The 24,576-nt window shown below is 35.6% G+C and overlaps 1 protein-coding gene and 1 long non-coding RNA gene across 7 annotated transcripts in view; one reads left to right on the top strand and one right to left on the bottom strand.

Annotated features, from left to right (window-relative positions):
* Positions 1-24,576, bottom strand: part of TCF12 (transcription factor 12) — a 450,527-nt gene that overhangs the window by 4,337 nt on the left and 421,614 nt on the right. For all 6 annotated transcript variants that reach the window (XM_077128013.1, XM_077128014.1, XM_077128015.1 and 3 more), the window contains 4 exons: positions 14,152-14,266; positions 13,155-13,317; positions 8,299-8,531; positions 2,070-2,223 (listed from right to left, as the gene is read on the bottom strand). In XM_077128013.1, coding sequence (XP_076984128.1) covers positions 2,081-2,223; positions 8,299-8,531; positions 13,155-13,317; positions 14,152-14,266 — 654 coding nt within the window. In that variant the 3' untranslated portion in view covers positions 2,070-2,080. The remainder of the gene's footprint in view (positions 1-2,069; positions 2,224-8,298; positions 8,532-13,154; positions 13,318-14,151; positions 14,267-24,576) is intronic.
* Positions 1,533-9,742, top strand: LOC143656169 (uncharacterized). Its single transcript, XR_013162418.1, has 3 exons — positions 1,533-1,959; positions 8,104-8,188; positions 9,047-9,742. It is a non-coding gene; the product is annotated as an uncharacterized LOC143656169 (long non-coding RNA).

Below are 24,576 nucleotides of genomic sequence, written 5' to 3'. Positions count from 1 at the left end.
CTGCTCAGTCTCCTGCTGATTTTAATTTGCTCTCCAGTTCTAGAAAGAACCAAAGGCTATCAGGTGAAACGAGATAACCACTTTTAGGAAATTAGCAACTTTTAAAATATATTTCAAGATAACAAACAGTAACCTATCAAATCTTAAGGAACAAAGTACATTTACTTTATTTCTCATAATCTTGAATCCTTTTTCATTTTTTTTTTTAAAGATTCTTGATTCCTTTTTGATAGGTGAGAATGGTCAAGGTTTAATCTTAACTTCAGTGGTAGAATTTCCACATCATGAAGAGAGATAAGGGTAGAGATATAAGAGTAGTGAGAAGTACAAAAGCAGGAAAAAAGGAAACTAAATTGAAGGGGAGAAAAGAATGGCTTAGAGAGATGGGGCTGAAGGAGAAATGTCTTGAGAGAAATATTAGAATGAATAAAAGGAAATGGGTACAACAAAACAGAAATAAGAAAAACAGGAAACAGGCTTGGGTTAAGTGTGACAGCTAGATGTAAAGTACTTTTTCATAGCTTGGAAGATATGTGAAACCTGAGCATATATCTCCCACCACTCCTCTTTGAAATGATCTATCAATTTAGAAATTTTTTTAAAATTTAAATTTAAAATGTACCATTGTTACTGAATAAAAAAATTTCTAATTCAGTAACAGTGGTACATTTTAAATTTTAAAGTTTATTTTTGAGACAATATTATCTATTTTCTCATGGTATTTGAATTTTCCACAAGATATGAAATAATGGCTTGGTTTTAGAGGATCTGTCAATAACTAGACTTGTCTAAATCTCTTGCCATGCATGATGTTAATAAACTGCTGGTTTTGTGGGGGAGATGATTTGGAGGTTTTCTCCAATGTCAATATTTAAGTATTGTAACCAATACTTAATGTTCACCCCTTTCCCTCCTTTTTTCTCTCCCAAATTAAATCTTCACTTTTGGTCTAGTTTGATCCTAGAAAGGATAGATGTACTGTACTGATGGTCAGAACCAAAATTTTCAGGAAAAGGTGAATTTACTAATGTTTGTAGTTTACTATTCTATCAAATTTCAGACTCCACTCAAAATGAGAAAGCCACAAACTGACCAAATGAAATTGTACTGGGTATGTTTCTGCTCTATGCCTCCTATTCATAGTCTTTACTTATAGTTTTTAATCTGCTGATGATAATGGAAAAAAAACTATACACTGCTAAAGGCAGATCATAAAAATGAAGTAACCAATTCAATTCTTAATCCACATTGCTACCTAAAATGCTACCGCGCAAATAATTTAATAACTGTCTATATTAATTTTTACCACCTAAATATTAACTTTACAACTTAGATTCCAGATATGTGAATACAGTGGGGAAAAAAGGTGATTTAAATGTCTACTACAACGTAGGCAACAACCTTTATTGTTCTTGTCCCTTTGTTTAAAAAAAAAAATCATAAGGTGAATTGTACTTAGTCCATGAAGAAATAAAAGTCCTTTATTAAGTAAAATTCCACCATAGAGAAGGACATTCTAGCTCTATCATATGTAACACTTTGCATCCATTAACAGATTCTAGAGGGTGTAACCGATATGCGTACAGAAGGGGAGAACCTGTATATTACAGACTTGCATTACTGATCCAACTGGAAGCCAGCAGTAACTCTTTCATGCATAAAGGCTATATAACAAAGAAGAGCTATTTCCTGTATTCTATTTTTGAACAGAGGAATAAAGAGTATGAGCAGTAGCAAAAGTACTTTATGATGAATGAGTCATTTTGCTGTTTTCTTCTTGGCTTAGAACAATATTTATGTGTGAGTGTACCCATAATGATCCAGCACAGAAGAAACAAAAGTACTTTCTACATCACAGTATACTATCATACTTGGAAAAGAACTTGAGCATAAGAAGACACTGATTCTCTGAGTCTGATTATACAACAGCAAGGCAAACTATTCGATTTCAGATTGCAGGTAACCTTGAAAATGATCCGTTTTCCCAGATAACTCTGTTCTATAGTTCTAATTCAGCGTAAGATGAATCAGGTGATTTTCCTACACCTTCTTCCTGAACCCACACTTACCTGGCTGATGTTTACATATGACCCATAGGGTTGGTAGTTTCACTAAGCCCAGGATGGGTTCCTGGCAGTGTGGTTGGTGGCTCTGCCGATACGGCAGAAACTTTTTCTTCTTCCCTTCTCTTAAGGCAGGCTGCTTTGGGGTTAAGGTTCCTCTCTGAAACAGAGGAAAGTTATTTTTAATATTCTGGTAACAAATTATGAACCAGGAACTGTTAAGTTTTAAGCGGAAGAAATTGCTGTCATTTTTTTTCTTTCTGTGGGGATTATCTACGCCTGTGTAATTTCATCTGCATACTGAATAGCATTACACAGAGCCGAACAACAATGGGTTCACATAAAATCTTAGCACTAGATGAGCCTCCTGATTTATACTTCTTAGTAATCATTTCGTGTTTTTTTCATGTTCTGTGTGGCAATGCTGTTATTGATCCATGAAGCCTCCTCAGTGTCCTGCTGTGGAATGGTACATTAAACTGGTATGAATGCTGACATCCCTTAGGTATCTGGAGATATCTGTGTTTAATTTAGAATTTTAACAGTTCAGAAACTGATAAAATCCAGGTACCGCCAGTCACTCAGATACATAAGAAATTTGATAACTCTTCACGGGAGAGAGGTAGTTGGTATATATCCTGCTTTTCTACTTCGCTACTTAGGTGGGATGAGATGGTTGAGGTGCTCTTTCCACTCCACTGCTGTAGGTGTGATTAAAACCTCTATTGCTTCTTATATAACATAGTAAATAAGACTGGATGGTGTCTGCAAAGTAGCCATTTTCAGAAGAGGAAAAGAATGGGGTAATACCATGGGAAATAAAGGGACAGAAAATGCACTGAATAAAAAACAAATTAGGCAGGCAATGGTGGTTCAGTGGCAAGTTCTCGCCTGCCAGGCTGGGGACTTGGGTTGGTTTCCTTATGCCTGCCCATGTGAAAAAAAAAAAAAACCAAATTAGGAAGTACTGCTCCTGCTCTATTTTCTTTAAATGAGTTTAAACATAAGATATCCAGCCCATGACAACTTCTGGTCTAGTCTTTTGTTTCTGATTATACATAGTTTGTAAACTGATTAAAAATGCCCTAATGAATATAATATAAAGAAAATATTTTGTAGAAGTTATGATTTTTACTTTTTTCTACTTTAAATATTTTAATTTAGAGAAGTTATAGGCTTACAGAAAAATTACATACAAAATGCAGCATTCCCATATACCCTCCTCTCCATTAACACTTCTCATTAATGTGGTATCTTTGTTACAACTAATGAAAGATTACAATTGTAGTATTAACTAGAGTCCACAGTTTACATTATGATGTATTTCCCCCCATATCTTCAATGAAAGCCCAGCTGAATGCATCATAGCACAACACTACTTTTTTACATGTTCCCTTTTAAGCAAAGTAAAATGTATCTGAATGTATATTTCTCAAATTTATAGTTCATTTCAGAGTTTAAAAAAGGTAGACAAAGGATTCTATCATGGTAAACTCAGTTTAGCTATCACTGATGCATAATGATAAATTTTCATTTTAGAGTTATTTTCTAAGCCTCTGCATTTAGGTAAGAAACATGAAGTCTATACAACTCTGAGGAGGATTAATATAGGAAAAAGGTACGTTCCTAATTTATTAGCACAGCTAGTAGGAGAAAATGATATGCCGACCATTGAGTAGAGTATTAGGAGCTGCTTTTGTAATAAGCAACTGTACACCTCCGATTAACAAGAGGTTTGTCTTTGATTAGCTGTTATGTCCCTTCAATGTGGAGCTAAGATTCTCATATAACACCAGAGGGAATGGGAAGAGGGCATAAATTGACATGAAAGATGTAAAGAGGAAAAAGAGATTTAAAAGATTTCCAGTTGTTTAACACACTTACATTTGTATTACATAGAGACACTACTTTTAGCTAACTATAAGAGTGTCACTTCAGGATCTAGGAGGCATGATTACAATAATTGGAAAGGACCAGAACCAAAAATTCAACAGGATAGTCAAGATATTTCAGCTTCCTACAGTCAGACAAAGACTATCCAGGGCTAGAAGAACCAGGTAAACACTGCAGATCAGGTAGGCTCTAGGAAACATTAAGAGAAGAGAGCTTTTTGATCCAAAGAGGCAAAGGCTAGGGCTGATGTTTCATACGTTCTGGTGTGTGTGAACAGCCCACGGCACTCCTATTTTTTTCATGTGCTATTATTGCTTATTAATAAATGATCACTTGTTAATATTTTTCCCCAAATATCAAATGCCATTATCATTTATTAATTCCATTTCTATCCCTTGAAGTCTTTCTTCTATGAGTAATAGTCTTCTATTTTCAATGCTGACTGCTTGCTCTCTAGGCCTAGTACATAGCTCTTGAAATGCAATTATTTTTTGCTGTTCTTCTGTGTTGAAATTCTTTGTTTCCTGGATCTCTTGCCTTTGTCTTTTTTTGAGTATGCCTTTATTTGGGTAAAGTATGTATTCCAGGTGCTTTCTGAGAAAGAGTTCATGGGAGGTAAAATTTAAAGTATGTATTTGAGATATCTTTATTCTATCTTCATCTTTGACTAATAGTATGCTTAGATATAGAATTTTAGGTTGCAAAGTCTTTTTCCTCAGACTTGTGAAGACACAGTTCCACTATATCCTGGCATCCAGCATTACTATCTAGAATTCTGATATTTTGATTCTTGTTCCTTTGGATACAAGTTATTTAAATTTTGTCTCTGGAAGCTTTGGATTGTTCTCCTCAACACTGATGCCCTGAAATTTCACAACAGTGTACTTCAGCTTGCGGTCATTTATTTAATCATTATACTGAATATAAGATTAGATCCAGTCAATATTGAGACAAGTTTTAGGAAAAGTTCTGTATTATTTTTATGATAATCTGTTTCCATCCCATAGCTCTCATTCTAGAAATCCTATTAGTCAGATGCTGGACTCCCTGGATTGACCCTCTCTAATTTTGTTAGTTCTTCTCTCTTATTTTCTTTCTTCTTGTTCTACATTCTAGGAAATTTCCTCAACTATATCAGCTAACTTCCCTATTAAATTAAACTCCGCGATCATATTTATTACCTTAAATGTTTTTTGTGGTGTCTTTTTCTTCTATGTGTATATTTTCCGTCATTAGAAGATATTAAATTTAGCTTCTTAAGGAAGCTTTCTTCAACTTCCTGCACGTTTGTTCTCCTCTAAATTTCTTTTTTATTTGATTTGATCTCAGTCTCTCTCTTTTATGTTGGAGGCATTCCTTAAAACTTTGGTTGTCTTTTCATATTTAAAAGTGAAACACCAACTGGATTGCTTTCTTCTTTAGACATCTGAAAGTGAGGCATTATTACTCAGAAATTTCTAAATCTAGAAGTCTTTTTCTCTGGAATATTCAGTTTCTCTAGAGAAGATTTCTCCACTTTCCTTACAAATAGGATTACTATACTATGCTAGCACCAGGGAAGCAAGGTGGGATAAGGGCCGAGGGTTCAGCTATTTAGTTCTGGGCCTTGCCCGTTCTCTGTTCTTTCCCTGGTGTTCTGGTTCTGCAGCCTTTTTGATCTCAATTTTTATTTACAAAAATAAGCTTCTGATATTTTGTGGGAAGAGGGGACAGAGCTATATGAGGTAGAGATGAGCCTTAGTGATACAACTTTTCTGTAACGATCCTTCAGTCTGTGTTCCTGTTTTCACCTCTGTGCTTGACCTCTCCCTTCTGCAATATCCAGGGCCTCCAAGCGCAGGTCCTTTCTGGGGGTCTGTGGGGAAAAGTGTTCTCCTTCTTACTGATACTCTTCTCTGCAGCACTTCTTTCTAAATAAGTTAGTTACCACGACTCCAACTACTTTTCATTTTACATATAGTTTTTGCTCTCATTCCTATTGTCTCCTCTCCCATCTCTTCTTATGGGTTTACACCAATCTTGATCATTTCAGTGGGGATCCAAGGAAGAGTGAAATATTATAAATACACATGCTAGATCTACCATGCTTAACAATCTCATACCAACTGAATTAAAATCTCCTGGGGGTAGGACCTGAAAATTTATTAGGGGGAAGGAAAGCCTTAAGTGATTCTGGACAAGTCAAGATTTAGACAACACTGTCCTAGCCCATTCATCTTCAAACTCACTGGAGAGTAGGAAATTTAAAATTTCCTTGTCTCTAAATCATCAGCAGAAGAAAAATGAGCCGACTGAACTGGCCTGTGAAAGTCTGTGGAGGAAGTGTTTAACCTTTAACTGAATCTTGGGTAAAGCTGCGAATGCAAGATTGAAGGTAGTAAATGAAATCTGCTGGGGAACAGAAACGGTAGGGTAATGGTAAACTTGTAGTCATGGTAATGGAAAGACTTAAACTGGCATTGGAGGGATGAGGTTTGGTGTGTGAGACGCGAAGGCACAAAATGTCCTCTGGCAAAATCTGAGGCTTGGAAGGGAAGCTGCTCTCTCAGTTCTTCTCCAAAATGCACTGCTAGACCCAGGTCTGGGTTTCCTTCCTAATATAACCACTAGTCCAGGGATGACAGATTTTAGATAGCCAGATATCAGTCTTAGAGCACCATCACAAACAACAAGTGGAGCCAAGAGAATCCAGAGAATGCTGAAGTATACCTCATAAAAAAATGTATGGGCTTATAGGAACTGCTGGGCTCAGGGACCGCTGGGGAGGGGTCCCTGCAGGGATGAGGAGGTTTTCAAAAGTAAATGGGTAAAACACTATCAAAATAACTCTAAAAATGATAAAGTCCTGAGAAGGGCAGTGGCTATGCCAAACTCTGAAGGTACTACCACAGGTATTGTGTGCTGCAGACAGGCATGTAAGTGTCTTTCAAGAATAGATCTCCTAAGGCTGTGAGACATATGATAAAAGGTTTGGACTTCGAAAAACCCAGGGGGGTGTGTGTGTGTGTGTGTGAGAGAGAGAGAGAGAGCGAGAGCGAGAGCGAGAGAGAGCGAGCGAGAGAGAGAGAGAGAGAGAGAGAGAGAGAGAGCGAGAGCGAGAGCGAGAGCGAGAGCGAGAGCGAGAGCGAGAGAGAGAGAGAGAGAGGGAGAGGGAGAGGGAGAGGGAGAGGGAGAGGGAGAGGGAGAGGGAGGGAGGGAGGGAGGGAGGGAGGGAGGGAGGGAGGGAGGGAGAGAGAGAGAGAGAGAATATTTTTCTGAATATGGAAAACAGTCCTTAATGAAGTTACAGTTGCTGTGTTTGAGGGTTGTTCAAATTCTAACTCTCTCTCAGATTCAGCTTTTCGGTTCTAGACGCCCACATGGGATCTCTATAAATGGATGAATAAAGTCTACGCAGGCTTTATGGATTTTATACCTTTTTTTATAACATAGAAGCATTTCTCATTTTGATGGCTTTGATCTAAGAGTAGGTACCTCTGCTCTTTTTAATACACAAATGACTGGTTTCTAGCTCTAATGCACTGTGAGAGGAAAGGTATTACTGTGGAATAAGTTCTGGCACCCCTGTTGTCTATAGAGTATGACTTACACAGCCCAGATAGAGGCACTGTCCTTAACGATAAATGCCTGGGTGGTGTCAGGGTAGAAAACAGCCTGGGATACAAAGCAGATGTGCAGTAAATGTGTATTGATCAAACGTAGTTTCAAAGCTTCTGCAAGAGTTCATTAAACTTCTTGAAAAATCAAACAGTTGGTGAAACTGAGTTGACTGTGGGTGAGGCTGTACAAAACAGATTGCTGCCCATAGGGACACACAAACACACCAGTGTATACCAGCACAAGGAGTTCATGGGAGTCCTGAGACCCTAATGACATAGCTATAAAGGTCATCCAGACCTGGCAAAGTGAGGTAGGGCCATGACTGGGCATGCTACTAACCAGCAAGCCCTGGTAGGTTCCCCACAGTAAAGCACGTAAGAAGCTGACTATGGGCAAGTAGGGAAGACAGGAAAGAAAAGGGAGAAAGACAGGTTTAGGCAAATATATTCAGGCATGTGGGAGATGCGGATCAATAAGAGCAAACTAGTGTAAGACACTAATGCTGAGCAGCAGGCAAAAGCTGTTTGTTCTCTGCCTTGTTTCATAGGATGACTCTCTGCTGCTCTGTGGGAAGCTCTGTGCCTATAGACACCAACCCATACTGAGAACTACAGTGAAAATCTGACCCAGAGGTACCAGACCAACTTGGAAACAACTTGCCCAAGCAGGAGAGAGACTGGGAATAGGAATATCTGCCTTTCTGAGGCAGAAGAGTTAACGCACTGCTACTGAACACACTTACCTCTGACTTGCTGTTCTAGACTAAGGATGACTGCCACGGCCTGATGAAGAATAAGGAGTTTTGTTTGGGGCTTTTCACTTTTTAAATGAAGCTGACACATTCTGCCAAGCTCTTTGAATGCCTCGTTAATATCCCTCACGCGCAAGCGTTCTCTGGCATTGTTAGCCATCCGCCTTTCCTTCTCCCTTTCTATCTTCTGTTCTGGGTTCAAATCCTCATCTTCATTAGTACTGCTGTAAAAGAGTAACATCATCTATTAGGGTTTCCTATAAGGAAAAATATTCTTATTGTGCAAAATTATAAAGAATAAAAATGAAATCACCTAATAAATTTTAACAAAAATAGTAATAGCTATACTTAACATGATTTCTTATTTCTTCCCATCTTTCTTCAATGCATATATATAGTTATATAGTTGAAATCATACTGCATACATTTTAGATGTTTTTCATTACATATTATAGCACAAAGACTTTGTCACCCTACTGAAACTTTTCATATAACTACATAATATTTCAGCACTTTGTTATTCAAAATGTGATGCACAGATAAGCATCACTGAAATTACTGGGAATTTATTAAAAACAGAACCTCAGGTTCTATCCTAAACCTACTAAATCAGAATCTGCATTTTAACAAACCCCCCAGATGATTCACATGCACATTAAAGTTTGAGAAGTACTGTTCTAGCACATGAATGTATCATAATTTGCTTTTTTTTTTTTTTTTTTTTTTTTTGCATGGGCAGGCACCAGAAATCGAACCTGGGTCTCCAGCATGGCAGGCGAGAACTCTGCCTGCTGAGCCACCATGGCCCACCCTGACATATGCTTTTAAATAAATTCCAGAAATCATCTGGTGAGAAGGAGGGAGAAAGGCTTAAGACACAGACGGAGAGAAGAATCTCAGAAATATCATCATCAGTGGTGACAACTATAAAACAAGGGAGAACCAGAACTATTTTTCTGAAGGAAAAATTCACAAAGTGAATCCAAAGCCTTGAAAGTGTTCATTACCTCTTGAGCAGCAATTCCAACTTTAGAATTTCATCCTAAGAATATAATTAAAGATGTATGCAGAAATTTATGTAACGGAAGTTGATCACAAAATCATTTAATTAGCAACAAATTGAAGTCCAATAATAGGAGATGGGTAAAAAAATTTATACAGACAATGGACTACTATGCAGCCTCTAAAGTCAAGCTACAGATTATTCAAGTAAAAGAGGCCAGACACACTGTATGATTCCATTTACATGAACTTGTAGAACAGATAAAACTATGGTTTTATCAATGGATGCTACAGGATAGGGAGGTAGTAACTGAACTGTCTACAAAAAGGGACACGAAGAAACTTTTTATGGTGGTAGAAATATTCTATATTATATATGGTGGTAGTTCCCTGATTGTATACATTTGTCAAAGGATAAAAAACTACACTTAAAATTGGCGAATTGTATTATATGTAAATTAAACTTCAATAAACCTTGTTAAAAAACATGGTGTAGATAATATTCAGGGACAGGTAAATATGTTAAAATACACTGCTTAATGAAAGAAACTGAAATTTAAAAAACATATGCAGTTGAATTCCAATTTAAAATACATTTATGAAAAAAAGATATTCTTCAAAATTCTGGGTAGTGGCATTTCTTGTGGCTTTTTTTGGTGTGATTTTCTGTATTTTCCTAATTTCTGTAGTGAAAATGGACTATATAATCAGAAAAAACACTCGAGGGAGATAATTTGGCATAGCTTTTAGAAAGTTCTATTTATATTTCAGAAACAAATTTCTGAGCAGACCCTTGCAGAAACTTGCAACAATATGCAAAAAGAACAGAGGTCTTCTATCTCTTCTCTAATACTTCGGGAATTCTAATAAAGAATAAGTACAAATAGATTCTTACTAGCTAATATTTTTTTTATAATGGAGATTCACTTGCTTTTTGACTTCAAAGGGACCTTACAGATCATCTAGGTAAAGATTTCCAAAAGTGGCTAATCATAGCATCTCTAGAGGCACTTAAAAAATACAGTGTAAGGGTGCATGGGTAGTTTAGTGGTTAGAATGCCTGCCTTCCATGCGGGAGACCCGGGTTCGATTCCCAGACCATGCACCCGAAAAAAAAAAATACAGTATAGCAGGTTTTGCTACCAGAGATTCTGATTTTAGTAAATCTGGGTTGGGACCTAGGCACCTCTATTAAAAAAAATGTTCCAGGGGTCTGAGCAGCAAAGCTGAAAAGCACGGTAAGACCTAGGGAAATCAGTGACCTTCTTAGGGTGCTGAGGCTAATTAGGTGGCAGTGTAAGAACAAGAACCAGGCTAGTGCTCCCTGGAAACAAACCTACCCTGAAATAGCCATCATCATAATATTAACTATAAAACCTTTACTCCGTGCTTACTGTATGCTAAAGTGTGCAAAGGGCTGTGTATGCATAGTTTTCAGTTGAGTCTCACAACAATCCTATGATACAAAGTAATATAATTCCCTTTTTACAGAGGAAGGAACTGAGGCTCATAGAGCTTCAATTACTGCCCGAGGGACTTAGCTTGTATGTAATAGAGCCATGATTCAAAACTCAGATAAACTTCATATCTTAACCTAGATTATACCAATTTTCAATGTCTGATGAACTAATGGAGCAACAAACTATGGTCCTTGGGTTGGGCACATGTTTTTAGAAATAGTTTTATTGGACCACTGCCACACTCATTTGTTTATATATTGTTCATGGCTGTTTTCAGGCTAGAAGAGCAGAGTTGAGTAGTTGTGACAGAGATCATCTGGTCCACAAAGCCTAAAATATTTACTAGCTGTTTCTTTACAAAAATAGTTTTCCAACCTTGGACCTGTAAGAAGAAAAGATGAGGAGAAGAAAAGATGAAATAAGTTTTCACACTTAGAACACTGCAAATTAATTCCCTTGAAATTCTATTTGAATAATAAAGAAAGAATTAAGACGCTGCAAAGGAGTGGTTTCTGGATTCCCTAGCCCAGTTTTGTATTTCCTCATGCCCCTGCACAGTTGAGCAAGATGCATATTAAAATGATAGTATTAGGATCTTAAGATTTCATTATTTTCCCCTAGAGAAATGTCTATGTGTTAAAAATAGTAAGAAAAGACACAAGACATCTTTCTAAGTTTGTGAATGACAGAAAAAAACATGCTGGTTCTTTTAGTTATATCTACTATATTCATTGCAATCTCCTTTGCACCACAATTTAACACAATGAATAATGCTTTATACATTAATATCTATGTGTGACATATAAATGTGATGGTTAAGTTCATGTGTCAACTTGGCCAGGTTATGGTGCCTGGTTGTTTGGTCAAGCAAACACTCACCTGATTGTTACTGTGAGAATATTTTTGTAGACTTAAGTCATCAGTAAGTTCATTGCATCTATAGCTATATAACATCTGTGATCAACTGAGAAGATTGCCTTCAATAATGAGAGAAGTCTCATCCAATCAACTGAAGATTTTAAAAGGAGAAGTGATGATTTCAGCAATAAGAGAGAATTTCCATCTCTACTTCAACCAGCCAGTTTTCCCAGGAAATTCATCAAAAATTTTTCTTGGGTGGGGGGCATGGGTAGTTCAGTGACAGCATTCTTGCCTGCCTTGTGGGGAGATCCATGTTCAATTCTTGGCCCATGCACACCCAAAAACCAAAACAAAACAAAAAACAGCCAAACATTCAACAAATGGTGTAGCTACAATGTGCTATTCATATGAAAAAGAATGACATGTGACCCCCACCACACTGCATACCAAAAAAAAAAATTAATGGAGTTCGTGGCTTGCAGCCAGCCCTACAAAATGGACTTGACCATTCTCACAGTCACATGAGAAAATTCTTATAAAAACCTCATATTTATATTAAATAAATAAATATCCTGTTAGTTCTGTTTCCCTAGAGAACTTGACTAATACAATACATATTATTGATAAATGGATATGTTATACCAAGAAACAGGATGTTCCACAAATTATCTAATTTTAATGTGGAATTAGAAGAAAAATATGAAGGAAGACCCTGGAAATCATATGAAACTAATGTACTCTGTGTCCATATCCATACCTGAAAGCAAGGTCAAGCCCAATTTTTTGGAAATCTTCCCTGACAACATTAGCCTACCTGAAATATTCTCTTTTTCAAATTCTTTTTAAATTATTGTTTAAAACAGGAGTCAGCAAACTTTTTCTTTGAGGGGTCAGTTAGTAAATATTTTTGGCTCTGCAAGCCATTTGATCTCTGTCATAAGTACTCAATTCTATTGTTGCAGTGCAAAAACAGCCATAGACAATACGTAAATGAATGGGGTATGTCTGTGTTCTAATAAAACTTTATTTATATGAAGAGGCAGCAGGCTAGATTTGTCCCAGGGAATATGGCAACCTCTGGTTTAAGCCATACAAGTCTTATCCTACATTGAGCCTTAAATTAATATACTCAAATATTTATTAATTGAATGTATCTAAATGTCTGCTCCACATAATTTAATGTTATCTAATTGTCTTAAAGACTGCTATCAAATTGAGGGCAAAGATCTAATTCTTTTTTATATGTAGATCCTAAAATGGTATGGTATAGTGGAAAACAATTTTGGAGTCCAGCAAACCTGACTTTGCATCTCACTTACTATCTGGGCAAATGATTAAATTTTTCAAGCCTCAGTTTCCTTCTATGCATCCCTTTTAGGGATGCTCTGAGGATTAAATGAGATAACATACATAGAAGAATCCCAACACAGTATATAGCAGTACATAGTCGGCATTTAGCAAACCCAAGAAACCTTTCAATTTTCCAAGTATGAGTAAAATTTAATTCTGGATGTTAACAAATACCTTGTTCTGCCTCTAGATGAAACCTTGATATCTTTTTGGGAGGACTCATCATCTGATTTCATGTCATCTGATGAAGGAGGTTCATGAAGATTTTCATCCTTGTCTTTGTTTTCGGTCTTGATTTCTGTTGGAACAACAGTTCCAGATTGACTTTGCAAGCCACCTAAGAGGCAAATGAAAAATAAAGGATTAGACTCCATACTAAGATGGTAAAGCTTTCTCAATGGTGAAAATCCTTACTTGTTACAGGGCTATGATGGAAATCTGAAGATATGGGAGAGTATACTAAAGCTGACAAGAACATATCCACAAACTTTAGAGAAAATGGTATCACAGCATATATATTTAAAAGAACAAGTCTGACGTTGATGGTCAGTTTAATGTTCTCTTTCAGTCATACTTAACAAGTGAAAAGGGGAGAAACTTGATACATTTTTATAACTAACTTCTTGGATACTATCAAAGTAAAGAAAATAAGCCTAACATTTTTCTGGATAAACACAATAAAACAGGTGTCATGGTTAAATATTATTGGGAAAACTTTACTTTGTCTATTAGCTATGTATTTGTACCTACTTATAAGCTCTATGATAACATCAATCACAGTTTGCCTTTTATCAGAATGTCTCTCCAATTATATTATATGCTCCTAAAAATGGTTACCCTCATTCAGTACACTCAACATATTCAAAATTACCTTTTTTTCGTCTTTAGGGACCATGAAAGTTCACTCATGTGGGTCATTAAGAAAGAGAGATGTGAAGGAAGGAGGAGCTGGTAAGATGGCCAGTAAACAATTGATGCACATCAATAAATATCTACAATTGGACAACTGGAACCCTACATATCTACCCCTACATTCATGTACTACCACTACAGTTGGAATTCCCCCAGCTGACTCCCAACTCACAGGTGTCAATCTGGCTGTAAGAAAGGTAGTATCATTCCAAATGAGATCTCTAATTATATTACTGCTGAAAACCGTCAATATAGTTACCCCTGTAATTTTCTTGTGTTTTATGGTTCAGGTCTGTGCTTGAAGCAGTGACTGTACTGGACAGGACTGAATGATTGCCGTTGAGACTGACAGAGTCTTCCCGATGAGTTCCAACCTATTAAAACCAAAAAAAAGTCATGACAGTTCAAATTCTTTGACTGCAATTAAAAGAGAAAACAATATGACTCATCTCAATCTACTAAATTTTTTTGAATGAAACTTTTCTGTTTTTGGTGTACATGTGTGTGTTTGGTGGGAATTTCAAAAGACTTGGTGGTAGTACTACTTTTGAATCATAATACCAAAATGTTACTTTTTTCTTAAAATGAAAATTCTAACTTTCAAATTTTATATTCCACAGAAAGTTGTTGTGAGAAACAAATGAGCTAATAGATAAGGTGCTCTGTAAGTGAAAGCACTATACCTTAGTCTATGAATGATTCTATATAATCAATCTAAAAACCTACCATATGCTACCTAAATACAAAGTATGCATGAACTTGCATTTAACAAGACTGCTACATTCCTATTAAAAGTTGCATATGTCTACACTTTGATGCAACCCTCCCCACCCCCACCACTACTCAGTATCTTTTTTTCTTTCTCTTACCATCTCCAATCAAAATTTTTAAGAGTGGCAAAAGCAATTAAAAAACTTAAAACAAAAGTTCTGCATGCTCAGGCAAGAAAAATGCCATATATTTGTTATCTGATTTTTAATCAAACTTATTCAAGTCTCAGTTAAACTGAAATGGACAGTCAAATATCAAATAGCACCAAGCATTTAGCTATTGCAGTATTTTTTGGAAAAACTGGTTACAAATGAAGCTTTTTATTAGAATAGTAGCAGACGTGTCAACTAGAAGATTAAGCCTTTAATTAAATAGGTTTATTGCCTGGAGTTATACATGAGAACTGCTGTTTTTCAATAAATCCTTCAATCCTAGTAAACTGCTGAGCTTTGAATTTCTCTTGAGTAATTAATATAGCTTTTATCTTTCATGACTTCATGTGGATTTTACCCAAAGAAGTACCCCCTATGCACATTTATCCAGTGAGCTGAACCAGAAGTACAAAAAGTACAAACAGAACTGAAGTAAAGTTTATGCAATACAGGTCATTTGGTCAAAGACTTTGCAACAATATGTCAGCCTTCCATCATATTTTTTTTTAAGAAATGTTTGCCTTCAACATCTATTCTTTATCTTTCAAGTATTTTTTATAAAACAATTTAATGGATTCCACAGCTACTATGAAAATTACTGGAGGATCAGTCATTGCTGGGTATTATTTATGTCCGTGTTCCCTTGGATATCCAAACATCTACACCCTTTTTCTAAACCACACAATTACATCATGCATTAAAAATATAAAATCCTAAAACTAAGAAGGGACCACAGAAACCATGGCAGACTTCCATTCCTCTTCCCACCTCTGAAATCTATTATAAACCTCTAAATTTCCCCCAAAAGCAAAACTCTAAGGCACTAAACCCAATAAAGGTAAGTATCAGTAAAGAAGTAGACTGTGACAATTTTATTCAAGAAAATTATTTTTTTAAATGTTTCATGAAATTACATCAGAAGGTATCCTGGACATGTTTATTCTTAACACATGAAAGTGCTTTCTTACTAGCTATGAACTACTCAATATTCTAAGAAAGCTCAAACGCACATTTTAAAAGAAACAGATGTGGTATAAACAATATATATAACTGCAAATTTGTTGAAGCCTTATAAGCCCAGGCCTATTCTGAAGATAAAATATAATAAGAACAATTTTAACTTGCTGAGGATATTGTTGCATGATAAAGTAAAAGCTGAGATATCTATGTTTGCGTCTATAGTGCACATTTAAAGACCTACGAATTTTGGTAATGTGAGCTAGTTTTGTTCTTACCTAGTATTTTAAACACTCAAATAATTTAAAAGGAAACGGCCTTGTAAAATATAAGCTTTTAAACATATGTGTGTTTACTACGTATTATATTTATTATACATGTGAAATTCATTTTCCAATCAAAATAATACCATTGGACAGTAACAAATGAAAATTCCACTCATTTAATTCCATTGAATTCTGATTTTATTAATAAAAATAATTATTTGATTTTCTGAAGCTCAACTAATAAAACTGTTCTCTCCATCACCTCCTATCTGATGAAAGGCCTGGCAGACATAAGGTCATTACCTAAATGATAAATCTTAGGGACCTAACTTTTCCTTAAGGAAAATCAAAAAGGTTACTGGAATTGTTTGGGCATATATATTTAATTGCAGCATATAATTTTGCCTCTATGGAATATTACAAACCAAGTATTTAATCACTAACCTATGTTATTGTCCTCTAAAAAAAAAATTAATTGGCATACATAGCAAACAAGACTAAAAAAGCTTGAAGTCTGGAGTTTTTTGCCTTAATGAAGTTAACAGGAACGTTTTCTTTGTAATTTGATTCTCCTCACAAATGGCTCTCATAATTTCTTGAGAATTTGACTTTCACAGTTCTTATACCTCTTTAACTCTTGCTTGCCCTGACTCTCATGTCCTTCCTTTAATCTGTAGCTCCACATTCAAATGACTCTGTCCACACATACAACAGGTGTATAAACAGTTCTTTGTCTGAGCTCAAGGCCAGTGGAGCCAGCCAGACAGGACCTGTTTTAATTGTTCATCTCGTTAGCATACAGCTGACAAGCTGCTGCTATTGGGGGAGTAGCAGGGAAAGGCAAATCAAACCCCTCTGCCAGCTATGCTCTAAATTTCAATTATGATAAAGAACTTCACTTTAGAATAAAAGGCCCATCCCTTTACATGACATCATCTTGCATTCTGAATATTCACAATCTGTGTTTGCCCTTATTTTTTTTGTGAAAGCACCCAAACGGGACCTGTTTTCATTTAATTTAACGAATGGTTTTAGCACCACAATAGAAAAATGTTAAATCTAATTAGATGAGGAATAAGAGGTCTTGCGAATTAAGGGACAGACTGAGAAGTACTCAGGAATATCTCTGTGATTCTGAATTCTACTCTAATAATATGCTCAATTTGTACTGGTCACTAAATACTAATGATTTAGATTAAATAGTATTCATCTATACCCTGATTAAAGGATCTTTATGTACTATCAACCCTAAGGTACTTTACTTTTATCTGGAGAGGTTTTATAGAGAACTTGGAAGTACTTCATTTGTTATGGTTCATTTTTAAATAAGATTTTCATAAATAAATAATGCCTGTTTCTCAAAATTAGAAAAAAAAATTGCCATTATGAACAATTATGAATTATAAAGATATTACCAATACTCTTAAACAGCACTATAATGTGATCTTAAAGAAAAATGTATGTTTCTATTTTGGGAATAAAAATGCCTCATTTAGGAAAAATTGGTTAAAAAAAGTAAAACAGCAGTTATCCTATTCAACTTATACCCACAATTTCTGCAGCACACAGAGACAATCTATACTACTAAAATTAAATATTTTCTAAATGGAAGGTTAAAATAATTCTAAATTTATTTTGGTAAGTGATGCTGAGATAATTTTGGATAAAATATCCCCTATTTGCCAATTAGTCTTTAGTAATTTAATCTTAAATCTCTTAAAATTAAGTAAAATAGAGTTTCTCTAATTGCTTTAGGTTTAGAAAACAGACATGATTTATATATTTTTAATTATTATATAAGGTAGCTTTAAACTCTATGATTTAACATAGCAATCTCTCTTGCTTTGGTTTAAGTTGAAATCACCATATGAAGAATAACTGAGTCCTTTCCTTTAAAGATAAAAGTGCTGCCATGGAGCTATCTTGTTGGGCTGAAGTATTTAGGCATTACAGCCATGAACAGAGGTGATAATAACTTTATATTGCCAAAGCCCCTGTGTAAGGTCCAAATGAAAAACAATTCTATTCGTTCTTTAGTTTTCTACTTCACACCAATTTTTCCTCCTTGTCAGCAGCTTATTCTTATACTAAACAAATGGGAGCATAAAGCCCAATGCTAACACCAGTTCTAAAAAGTTGTGATTTTAACATTTGAAAATTTAAATCATGCATCAATATCACAAACTAATAAGGGTGTTTGATAAGAAGTCTTAAATTTCATGTTTGCTTTCAGAGAAATATTGAAAAGGGAGTAGGAAATTAAGTAAATGAAAATGTTAACCCCATTAAAAAATAAGAACAAATATTAAAACTATGCCAGACTGGGTACAGTAATTATATAAAAAGGATTAAGAATTACCCATTTGCTAGTTTCTTGTCCCAATATAATAATTTTTAGGGAAATTTAATTTTGAGTATATTAGGTAGTCAAAATATCTTAAAAGCCTCCTGTGACTGAAACTCCATTTAAATCTACATTCTAATGCTAGTCAAGTACGTTCATATACATGAAACAAGTAAAAAATAAAGTCTTTTAATACTGACTCCTAGTAACATATTTTTTGACAGGAGATAGTCTTCTCACATCTTTAGTGTGAAATATAAAAATATTTTTTGAAGAAATTAAAATATTTCAATTATTTAAAATACAAGCTAAGAACATGGATTTCCAACATATCAAACCTATTGGCTGCGGATGACCTTACTGGTATAACCCTATTACAATTAAAAACACTGTAAAGAAAGCATCTCAATAAGGAAGCATCTCAATAATATCCATGACCAAGGATTATTTTGGTTCAACTATCCACGTACGATTTACACAAATAACCTTGACAGAATACTTGTTTGCACTATAGGCAAAAGACAGAACTACCACTTTTTCCTGCCCTCAACTCTTAGTAATTTTACCACTCCCTGCGGTTCATCCTGTTCACCGAAAATATTTCAATTATTTCAGCAAACCCCTTAATTATTCATTAAAACAAATATGCAAAAGGTTACATTCTATAAGAAAAAGCTTGCTAACCCCTTTTTCCTGCACTGGGAAGCCAATTAATATTCTAAATCAAGGACCGGCAAACTGTAGCTCATGGGCCAAATCTATTTTTAAAATAAAGTTTTATTGGAAAAGCCAAGCACATTCATTTTTGTATTGTCTGTGGTTGCTTTTATGTTACTATGTGAGAGTTAGGTAGCTGAGACAGAAATCATATTGCCCCCCTAAAGCTGGAAATATCTACTATCTAGCTCTTAAAAGAAAGTTTGCCAACCTCAGCTCAAAATTCTAGGTGGGGAAAAAGTTATAACATATAGGTCCTCCAATTAGGATGCTGATCTATATAGTAATGTCCATTAAACAAAATTCTATTACAACAAAAATTTTATTCAACTGTTCTGTGGAGCTCCTGAAAACAATAATTAAGTTCATCAGAATAATTCCATTCTCTGCAGGAAATAAATTAATGGAACGATGAAAATTAATTATTTTTGAAAGAGGTGCCCCCACAAATTCCATGCGGTGATATGAAAGTGCTAGTAAACTGCTATTTCTGAGGTTACTTTGCAAGTTTGGTCATGTAACCTTGATTTTTAAAAGGTGAAAACAAATACTAATATTAATGTAGGGAGAGAGTACATAAAAGTTCTGGAAAGTTAGACAAGACCAAAAAAGAAAAGTGATTCCAGAATGTAAAATTAAGTTATTTCTTAACCATGGTCACTCAGGAAAATACATGCACCTTGGAGAAGGTTGGCAGTAGCTACAATGTGTCCCAAACAGCTCCTACCCTGCAAGGACACGAACAGGCCTGATTCCAGATGGGTGGACACTGAGCATGTAAGATACAGGACTTCCCAAAGCACTGATGGAATTCTTCAGGAGTGGGTAACAGCCACCAACCTAAGATAAGGATCTTCTACAGCACGCTGGAGTCTTAGTGGGGAGAGTTTCTAGCAGACTGCAGTTTTATTTCATACCATCCCTTGGTCTTTTTTCTGAAGATGTAAATTTTCTGCCAAAGATGAGGACTCACAGCTAAAAAGCTCATTACAGAAAGATGATTCGTGATGGATTTTGCCAGCCAATGGCTTTTTGTTTCATTTAAAACTTTTTTATTTTGAAAAACAGGTCAGTAACAAAAGTAATACAAAACCCATACAGAGAATGCCAACATATTCTTATGCCCCCAGATCCACCAATTTTAACCTTGTGCCACAGTTGAGACACCAATCTGTCACACAACCCATCTGTTTCTGTCAGTCTATCTGATTTTACCCATTTTCTGGACACTTGCGTGTAGGCTGTATACATCATGCTCCTTGAACACGTAATAATGGACAGGTACATTTCTAAGATAAAGAATATTCACTTACGTATTCACCTTAAGTGCAGTTAGTTATCAAGTTTGATTTTACATTGATATAAAGCTTGCAGTATATATTCCAAATTTCCATATATCCTAAAACGTCCTTTTGAGTCTTCTCTCCTCTCTTGTTTGATCCCATCCAGGATCATACATTGTCTTTAACTGCCTTCTTAGTTACTTATTCTTTATTATTATTGTAGGAACATACATACAACATAAACCTTAACATCTCATCCACTTAAACATATCATTCAGTGGGATTAATCATATATATTATATTGTGGTATCCTCAACACCTTCCTTTATTAAAACTTCCTATCTCCCTAAATAGAAATCTTCCAACCATTTGGCATGAACTACTTGTCCCACCCCATCCCAGAAATCTGTACTCTAATTTCTCTCTATGAGCTTGCATATTCTCTGATATTTTCTTTGTAGTTACCATGGGACTTAACTTTAACATCCCAAATCTATAACAATCTCATTTGCTTAGATACCAATTTAACTTCAGTATTATATACAAACTGTTTATAAACCGCTCTGTCCTAACCCCTCTTGTTCTCATGAATCCCAACCACAGATTTATCATTACATTTTATTTATTTGCCTTTTAGATTCTGTAGGAAGTAAAAAATGCAGATACAATAGTACTGGCATTTATGTTTATCTCCATTGTTACAGTAACCACGGTGTAAATGTAGCTTCAATCTGTTGTCTACTGTCCTTTCCTTTCAAACTGCAGAACTGTCTTGGGCACCTAGAATTGATCCAGAGGTGACAAACACCCTTAGTTTTTTTAACCTGCAAATGTTTAATCTCTCCCTCCCTAATTTTGAAATACAGTATTGCTGCATATAGAATTCTTGATTGGTAGCTTTTTTGCTTTGAGCAGTTTACATAGGTCATCCCATTATCTTGCCTCCATGGTTTCCAATGAGAAGTCAGCACTTAATCTTTTTGAGGCTCCTTTGTATATGACATGTTGCTTCTCTCTTACAGCCTTCAGAATTCTCTTTATATTTGGCATTCAACAGTTTGATTATAAAATGCCATAATACGGTTCTATTTGGGTTTATACTGTTTGGTGTTTGCTGAACATCTTGGAGGTATACATTTATGTCTTTTGGTAAATTTGTGAAGCTGTCAGCCGTTATTTCTCTGAATATTCTCTCAGGCCCTTTTTTCTTTCTCCTTTAGGGCTCCCACAATGTGTATATTGGTGGACTTGATGGTGTTTCACAGGCTACTCAGGATCTGTTCACATTTCTTCATCCTTTCTTCCTTCTGTTCCTTAGACTGGATGGTTATCAATTGTTTTATCTTCAAGATCATTGATTTTTTCTTCTGCCAGGTCCAATCTGCTGTTGAACTCCTCTAGGGAATTTTTAGTTTCTGTTATAGTGCTCTTTGGCTCTGTTTGGTTACTTTTAATAACTTCTATCTATCTATTGATATCATTCTCTTTGCATTCAACTATTGCTTTTCTGATCTCTTTTAGTGATTTGTCCATGTTTTCCTTTAGCTCTTTGAGCATATTTAGGACCAATTTTCAAAAGTTTGTTCTCTGATATGTACCAGGTTTGATCCTCCTTATTGATGGTTTCTAATGTTTTAATTTTCTTTTTGCCTGGACCATCCATTCCTGTTTCTTTGTATTGTTATTTCTTTCTTTTGAAACCTGGACATTTTGATATTTTAATGTAATTTAGAATTTGTTCCTTAAGCTTGCACCCAGCTAGTGTTAAGACAACTTTCCCTGAATGAGAGCTAACAGAAAAGCAGAAGTAAAAAAAAAGAAAACATCTTTCCCAGTCTTTGCAGATTGACCTGTGAGAGTGTTCTTCTGTAGGTCTTATCCATACGGTAAGTTTAGAAAATAGGTCCAAGATAAAGCTTAGGGGCTGCCCTAATCCATTCTGAGCACGTGTCTTGTTTTAGGCATGCACATGCGGCCCTGAGCAATACCTCATTTAGATATGAATGTCTCCTCTTCCTAGGAAACCATTTCCTCATGGTCCTGGGCACTGTACTATATGTCTTATAGCCAGGTAATCCCTTGCATGAGGCAGCCACATGCCTGTTCTCCCATAGTGTTCTGCAGTAGTGCTCAGTGAGCTGTCTCTATACTCTGGTCAAGTTCTGGGACAGTGAGTCCTTCAGGCACCACCAGATAGATTGGGCCAGACATACATGCTCCCATCATGTGCATGAGAGCTACTCTGCTCTCACCAGAGTAGGAACCAGGGAAAAGCATAATGGAATGCAGGTTGGCTCTGTGCTGGGTGGGTAATGGGTGAGGCAGGGGCCAGACAGGGGACACGAGAAAATCAAGCCTTTTTCTTGATTTGGTGCTTGCCTCATTATTGTATTCAGTTCTTTGTTTTCCAGAGCTTTGAGAAAGATGTTTCTGCTAATTCTTGCTGATTGTTCAAAGCTTCTGTAAGGGTATGAAGACTTAAAGTATCTTACTTGTGATCTTAATCAGGGTGGAGCTTAGTTAATAGCTTTTTATTTTGAGGTAAGAAATATTTGTATTTTCAGTTTCTAGAGGTATTAGTAATTGAGTCTGGAAGGAGTGAGGATAGCAGATAATGTCCGGTAGATTTTCACCAGACATCTGCTAATTAAGGTTATAAGAAGTAAAGAGAAGATTTTGTATACCCATTGGGTGATTGCCTGGCCTTAGGTGTAGTGGAATGGTTTCTGCACTCAGACTAAGCCAGACTTATATCAGGCTACAGAAGGTCTTTTTTCTAGACCACTGAGATTTTTCCTTCTAAAGAATAATATCTCTGGCAGCTCTTTTGTTGAAGTTCTAAAATAGTTAATACCTTCCTGCAGGATTTAGTAGGAGACATTTTCTTAATAAAAAACTTCAGGGCAATATCTAATGAAACAATTTCTTCCCCTACAAGTCCTTTTTAAAATGTACTAGGGTTCTAGGTGGCTTGGGAGGATTGATCTTTGAAAAATGTCTCTGCATATCCAAAATTGGTAAAAATAACACCTCAAAGACAGAAGGTTCATGTTCATTTCATACAGACACTACATTTAATTGGAAGCGTATCAAATATTTAGGTCAGATGTACATCAAATGTTGTAGCACATAAATTAGAATACAGGCAGTAAGCTAGCAACAGTGAAGAAGGAAAAAAAATGATTGAGATCAAGAATAAATTTGGTATTTGTTTTTCACCATTTCTGCAAAGTAAGCTTTTGGAATTTTGATTGGTATTGCATTGAATCTGTAAATCAGTTTGGGTAGAACTGACATCTTAGCTATAGTTAGTCTCCTAAGCCATCAACATGATATGTCTTTCCATCTATTTAGGTCTTCCTTCATTTCTTTTAGCAAAGTTTTGTGGTTTTCTGTGTATTTGTCCATTATATGCTTGGCTAAATGTATTCCTAGATATTTGATCCTTTCAGTTACTATTGTAAATAGAATTTATTTTTCTTGATCTCCTCAGATTGCTCCTTACTAGTATATAGAAACCTTACTGATTTTTGCATGTTGATACTGTATCCCACCATTTTGCTGGACTCATTAGCTCCAGTAGCTTTGTTGTAGATTTCTCATGACTTTCTAAATGTAGGATGATCATGTTATCTACAAACAGTGGAAGTTTACTTCTTCCTTTCCAACTTGGATGCTTTTATTTCTTTTTCTTGCCTAATTATTGCTCTAGTTAGAACTTCTAGTACAATGTTAAATAACAAGGTGACAGTGGGCATCTTTGTCTTGTTCCAGATATTACAGGAAAAGCTTTCAGTCTTTCACCACTGAGTCTGATGTTAACTGTCAGTTTGTGTTCCCTTTTATTGTGTTGAAGAAGTTTCCTTCTATTCTTATCTTTCCAGTGTTTTTATCAAGAAAGAATGCTGGATTTTGCCAGATGTCTTTTCTACATCAATCAGGATGATACATGGTTTTTCCCTTTTGCTCTGTTAATGTGGCATTCTACATTAATTGATTTTTTTACATTGAACCACCTTTGCATATCTGGGATAAAACCTACTTGATCATGACACATAATTCTTTTAATGTGCTATTGGATTAAATTTACAAGTATTTTGTTGAGGATTTTAGCATCTATATTCGTTAGAGAAATTGGTCTGTAATTTTCTTTCTGGCTTTGGTATTAGGGTGATGTTAGCTTCATAAAATGAG

The sequence above is a fragment of the Tamandua tetradactyla genome, chromosome 14 (genome assembly GCF_023851605.1).
Source record: "Tamandua tetradactyla isolate mTamTet1 chromosome 14, mTamTet1.pri, whole genome shotgun sequence".
Taxonomy (NCBI): domain Eukaryota; kingdom Metazoa; phylum Chordata; class Mammalia; order Pilosa; family Myrmecophagidae; genus Tamandua; species Tamandua tetradactyla.
This window is presented reverse-complemented; position numbering and strand designations above follow the sequence as displayed.